General features: G+C 43.5%; 1 protein-coding gene across 1 annotated transcript in view; it reads right to left on the reverse strand.

Moving 5' to 3' along the window:
- Positions 1-277: 277 nt before the first annotated feature.
- LOC102373136 (N-acetyllactosaminide beta-1,6-N-acetylglucosaminyl-transferase-like) overlaps positions 278-6,163 on the reverse strand; it is a 14,296-nt gene continuing 8,410 nt past the window's right edge. The window contains exons 3-4 of the mRNA XM_014519072.2: positions 3,252-3,344; positions 278-2,608 (exon numbers count right to left, since the gene is read on the reverse strand). Coding sequence (XP_014374558.1) covers positions 2,418-2,608; positions 3,252-3,344 — 284 coding nt within the window. The 3' untranslated portion in view covers positions 278-2,417. The remainder of the gene's footprint in view (positions 2,609-3,251; positions 3,345-6,163) is intronic.

The following is a 6,163-nucleotide window of genomic DNA, read 5'->3' on the forward strand; positions in this document are numbered from 1 at the left end:
TCTATTATTTTTCCAGTCACAAACTGAAAACTTAGGACCTAGCATTTTTCGAGGGATACCTCAAGCCTAACAAGGGGTGCCTCAAACCAAAACAGTTGAGAACTACTGATCTAAATCTTGCATTTAGAAGCCAATGTTATTTCTTCTTTAATTTCCACCCTTGTCTGTGCCATTTAGCAGTGATGCTTACTGTAATAACCTTCTCTTTAAAAGAATAACATGACTGTCTCCTGGTTGCAATAAAGAAATCTGTAGTCATGTAACAATTTATTTCCATGACAATTTATTGAATAACAAAGTAAAACAAAAACAAAAAAACCCCAGTGGTTTGGACTATGCCAGCTTTTTGGATTGTGGTATTTATAAGTAAAACACTCTCTTTCTTTAGGTTTTTCAAGATTATGCAGTGTATTGACTAACTGAAATGGGTAAACATGATCCAATCCTGAGAGTTCTCCACTTGTTCTAGTTCCTTGAAGGGAGCTTCAGTGCAAAATAATCCTTTTGTTTAAATAACTCACTTGTTGCCTCTGCCCTAATGTATCTTCTGGCTTTCAGAGCCTGGAACAGTTGAAAGTTAGTCTCTTCACTTTGTTCTCCCTATTGAGGTCATTGCTGGGACTGCCTTCCTTTCCCTTTATTTCTTGGTCTAGACCAGGGCTGTCAAACTTCTGAATGGTCAGGGGCTACAGACTCCCCAGCCACATGCCTTGTGTGCCACAAACTCCCTGGGCTGCTTGTTGTATGGGATGCACACTATGCTGTGTGCCCCCCCTGCAGTACTTTGGACAACCACTGCTGTGCTACACCAGTCTCCAAGTCCCCTGAGCCTCCTGGGCACAGGTTCTCTCAGCCTTGTAGGCCCTGCCATCCCGACTCCCAGGTGCAGAATCAAGTGGAAGCTGAAGAAGGGAGGGGGAACCTGAAAGCCAGGGGCAGCAGCAGCAGGAGAGTAATGGGAGGGGGTGGTACCCAGACTGGAATCTGGGGACCACAGAACCCTTGGGGACTACATGCAGCCCATGCACTGCTAGTTAGGCAGCCTTAGTCTAGACTTCGTTTCACTTCATGTTCACTTTTCTGGATGCTCGCTTGACATGTTGAGGCCTCTTTTTCAGAAAAAGCCAAGCATCCGTCTTTTGACTATTATACTCCTTAGCATGTTATCTCAAAAATACTCCATAAAATAGACTCTGAAATCACCAGTGATTTTCTGAATTGTCACCTTTGATACCTTTCTCTTTAGTGGCCTCCTTACCTTGCTAGCTGCAGTACCTCTGGTGCCCAGAGAGAACTTGAGATGTTCCCCTGGAGAACTTGAACAAGAATTTATCCAAGTGTCTGCCCTGACTTCCTTTGGCAGATGAAATTTTTCTAATCCTGTGCCATATCCCACCTGGGAGAACTAAAGGAAATGGCATATACCTGTTCTTCTCTTACTCCACTTTTCTTTTTTCAGAAAGAAAAGTATCCTATTCCCATTTGGAAGAATTCTAAGGTAAACACTATGTGTCCAATGTACTGTATGTGTGACAGACTTTAATGCCCAGAACTTTCAGAAATACATTTTTCTGTCACATACCCGGTAATGCCCTGACCTAATCAATTGTGACTTATCTTCAGTGGGCTTTGGAACAAGATTTTTATTACATAACTGGAATATTAGACCAGCTAAAATGTGTTATGCTGTAGTGGCTCATTTCTGCAAGATAGTGTGAGCAACAGCTAAAGAGGATTTTCTGTGCAGTACATTAGTCCAGAGTAATAAAACTTGGGGAGACTACTAGCATTATCTCAAAAAGGATGTAGTTGTGGATGTATCTCCTAAGTTCAGCTACCACCCATCCAGTAGAAAACATCTCCTCCTCCCCAGACTCTCAAGAATATTTTAGAAATGTTTGAGGAAATCTGGAAGTGGTCCTCTAATTTCCAACTTTCAATACTGTGCCATCTATCCACCATGTCAACCATTTGTTTGTGGGAGATTTGGCCAAATATTTTACTTTCTGTATCTGGATTATTTTTAAGATCTTGTTGATTGTTTCTACCTTACAAAGAAGGGTAAGAATTAAGCAGCATGTTCTGGATATTGTTTAGGTCTATAAAACTCTAGAGACGCATGATTCTATGTGGGTATAGAACAAGACAGTAACACAGTAAAGCAAAAGTCAGCACCGTGAAACAAGCTAGCCACAAAAGTGGCAAAAGTGCAAATACAGCAGGCCCAAGACTCTCTTTACCCCAGCCTTCACTTCAAATCTTTCTCCTTTGGTCTCTGGCCCTGTGATGATGAGTTGTGAGATATGGAGTCCAGTCTTCTCTTTGAACTGCCAGTGATGAACATCAGATGTCTTTTGAGGGAGGTTCTTCTTCCACAACTTCAGCAACTGAACTTATTTCCATTTCTGGGCTTTAATCTAAAAGTACCAGTTTGGGTCCACCTGAATTTCACTCTGTGAGAGGGCTCTCTCTCGCAGTCTCAATTCCAGGCATTCAACAGTGAGTGGATAGGTTTTGAGCTCAAACTTATTGGCAAACAAACATGTCGAGTTATATAGCCACTTGAGGTCACCTGTTCCGTATATACAAATGTCTCTGACATAACGGCCTGCAAAGGAAGATGATGATAGCAACATCAGAACATAGGCATTCTATGGAGAAGAGATGTGAAGCTAAATTACTGTAGCAACTCCACAGCTCAGTGGAGTGGAACAACTCAATGCAGCTTAAAGCAGTTTGAATTTAGTTTCTCACTCCCCTCAGGAATTAAGCATAATCCTTGTTTTACAGGTCAGCAACAAACACATGAAGAGTGACTTGCCCAAATCACTCATGAAATCTGCAGTATAATCAGGTGTTTAGCCTAGATACCCTGAATCTCAATCATGTAGCTTAACTAACTATCCCTTGACTGCCTTTTTAGCTCTGGCCTGTGGGGTGGTAACCTGGACTCACACTTTAGAGGGGGTACAGAGCTCTAAGAATCATGTTGCCTCAAGTTGCCCAATGTTTAGGTCTGTGATGGAGCCACCTGTTCTGGGGTGGCTACTGTTAGTAAAGAGAATTGTTTAGCGCTCCAGGGCTATAACCCTCTCTAGCAACTGGCCATAATTTGAGATTCTTAAAATGGAGACAAATGGACCACAGCCCAGGTGGAATTGGGGGTTAGAAGGTTCCTAAGGAGACCTGCAACCCATTTGTAAATAGCTTTCAATGGTAGCACAGGAAAAAAGTATAAATATGTATACTACCATGACAACCTCCATGTTTCTTTTCCATATCTTTCCACTTTATAGCTCTCAGGTCACCTTCCCATGATGCATTGGGCATGGAGCCAGGGACACCTGCAATTCAATAAGATAACAAAAAATGTTAGTCTTAAAGTTTATGAGTTCAACATTAAGTTGATGCACAGCACCTCTCCCTCTGGGAGCTCTGAGCAGACTTCTCAGCAGAGCCAACAGAACTGGAATGAAATCAATGGATTCCAGAAATGTCATTAATTTTCAAGAAATTAAACTCTGGATCTCCAAGCAGAAAGTAGCGTTTAAAGCATGAACCAGTTTATCGTTCCTTTTGGGTGTACAGCCCAAGACAAATGAGAACCTTCTTTTGCAATAATCACAATAACAGATACTAGCCAGTGCTTATGTAACAATTACCATAGTCAAAAACGCTGTTCAAATGCTAGCTTATTTGATCTATGCTACCACCTTGTGAGGTAGCAGAAAATAGCATCTTTAAGCCATAGAGATGGGGAACTGCAGCACAGCAGAGAAAATCCTTACATGGTATGAACAGGTAAATATGTCCAGGCTACTAGTTGGTGAAAGAGCCTCTATTCACCTGTTAATAAGGAAGTCCAATTTTAGCCAGGTTTTAGCTAACTCATTTACTGCTCAACAGCATTCTAAATAGCTTATTATCAACTTGTCTTCATTTAAAATTATCACTGAGAATATGAGAAATACAATAAAAACACTTGCGTAGCACCTCTGTGCATATATAGGAGGTGGTTGTAAACCCTCCAACATTCTTAGTCTAACTAGTAAACTTGTGGCAATAGCAATGTTCAGTGCATTTCCCAAGTATGGTAGTGTAAGAGTGCTGCTGTAGCCATAATGGTCCAGAAACTCCGAGGAGCAAGAATTTCTCAGGGTGATGCCTTTTATGGACTACTACTACACAGTACTAAATAGTTGGTCCAATAAAAGATATCACCCTAAGGAATCCTTGTCTTTTCCAAGTATGCAACTTATTACGTTAAAGCCAAAGTTACTCTGTGGCAGAACCAACAATGTGTGGGGAGCCAATATGTAAACTGAAAGTCACAAAAAATATACAGACTAGGACTTGTCATCTTGGAGTGAAAATGTAAACAAGGAAAGAACCAGTGTGTCCAAACCCAAAGAATGAAATTGCCTTTCATCATTCCAACAGTATTTGTGCTTAAAGCATTCCAGAAAGATGGGTTATATTGCCCTCCTGATGTGGAAGTAACAGTCAGGGTGAGGAAGTGTCTCTGCTACGTTCAAGAATAAAACAAAGTTGCTGGATTTGCAGTTACCCGAAAAGGTTCATATTAGCTGAATGTTTTGCCCAGTGGCTCAGAACTCCCAGTGTTTTGGCTCTAACAACAAACTTCAGCTTGGTTTTATGTGACTCTGCCTTTTAATTGTGCATAGGTCATCCCCCTGTCCTCAGCACAAACATTTTTTGATCTAGTGCATAGCTAATATTAGAAAGTGGCAGACCACCACTGATTGAATCTCCTTGAGCCTTAGAGAAATTTGGATTAGTCCAGGATAGACTGTAGTAATGTCGGGCAACAACAACTATAATTAGTTTGGATGCTTTGCTCCCAGTCTGATCTGCTTGGTCAGTGACTAATCTCTGAGATATACCAGTTACAACAAACATTTCCTTTGTTTTTCTCTTCCACAAGGATGCTATATATTTAAATCTGAACTTCAAACACAGGCCGTACTGATTACTTTTCACCTCTTAAAGCCTTCCTCCCTCCAGCCTATTAACAAAATGCTTGTGCCCTGGTGCCATCTTGCTCCTCTGAAGAAGCTGTTGCTGTCATCAATAGTGTGATCTGATTATGTGACATGGAAAATATTTCCAGAGGAAATCCTGCTTTAAGAGACGGCTGCTTTTCTGTAGCAGCAGGTAAAGGTGAACAGCTGTTCAGGAGTTTTTCCCCAGAGTGAAAATGGCTACTCCGAGAATAAAATAACTTGGGAACAAGGGTTAAATCACTACAGGTAGAGTTTCTCCTGCGACAGTGAATGCCTGTATACGTTAGGTTCTGAGAAATGCCACAGTACAGCCCTCCAGTATCCCAGGGTGCTTTGTGTTATTCACTGGACTCTACTGCTGCAGCCAGGCAGGAAGCTGATAGGGCTATGCAAAATTTTGACAGGTGTTTCGTTTTGAAGCTGTTTCGATGCATTTCAAGCTCAAAACAGTGAAATCGAAATGAAACAAAAGACTTCGAAACAGCTTCAAAACAAAACATTTCGAGTTTCAAAGCTGGGCCTAGAGCTAAACAGAAACTAAGGAGAGGGAGGGGGGAAAGGACTGCTCTCTGATACTGACATCTAGCTCCACGTTTGATTTCCCAGCTCTCTGATCGCTTCCCCCCAGCTCTTCCCAGGGAACCACCAGCACCAGCTGCAACAGGAGGGCTGTGGGGCTGTGCTGGGATCTTCCCTATGGAGCTGAGCCTGGCAGTGGGAAAGCCAGTGGTAGAGCTCCTCAGAGTGCAGCCCTGGCTCTGAGAACAGCCCTGGCTAGAGGCTCTCCCCAGCCTCCTGCTGTCAGGCTCAGCTCCGTGTGGCTGGCGGAGCTGCTCAAAGTGCAGCACAGTGGCAGGAGGCGGGGGAGAGCCAGTGGCAAAGCCACTTGGAGCGCAGCACTGGCTCTGAACACAGCCCTAACCAGTGGCTCTCCCAGACCTTCCACCACCAGGCTCCGCTCTATGAGGCTGGAGGAGCTGCTTGGAGTGCAGCCCAGCAGCTCGGAGTGCAGCCTAGCTGCAGGAGGCGGGGAGAGCCAGGGCTGCACTTCAAGCGGCTCTGCCAGCCCCACAGAGCTCAACCTGCCCTCCCAGCACTGCCACCGAGCGCTGGGAAGAGCCTGGTGCCACCCCTGCTGC

This window comes from Alligator sinensis, unplaced genomic scaffold, assembly GCF_000455745.1.
Source record: "Alligator sinensis unplaced genomic scaffold, ASM45574v1 scaffold361_1, whole genome shotgun sequence".
In the NCBI taxonomy this organism is placed as follows: Eukaryota; Metazoa; Chordata; order Crocodylia; family Alligatoridae; genus Alligator; species Alligator sinensis.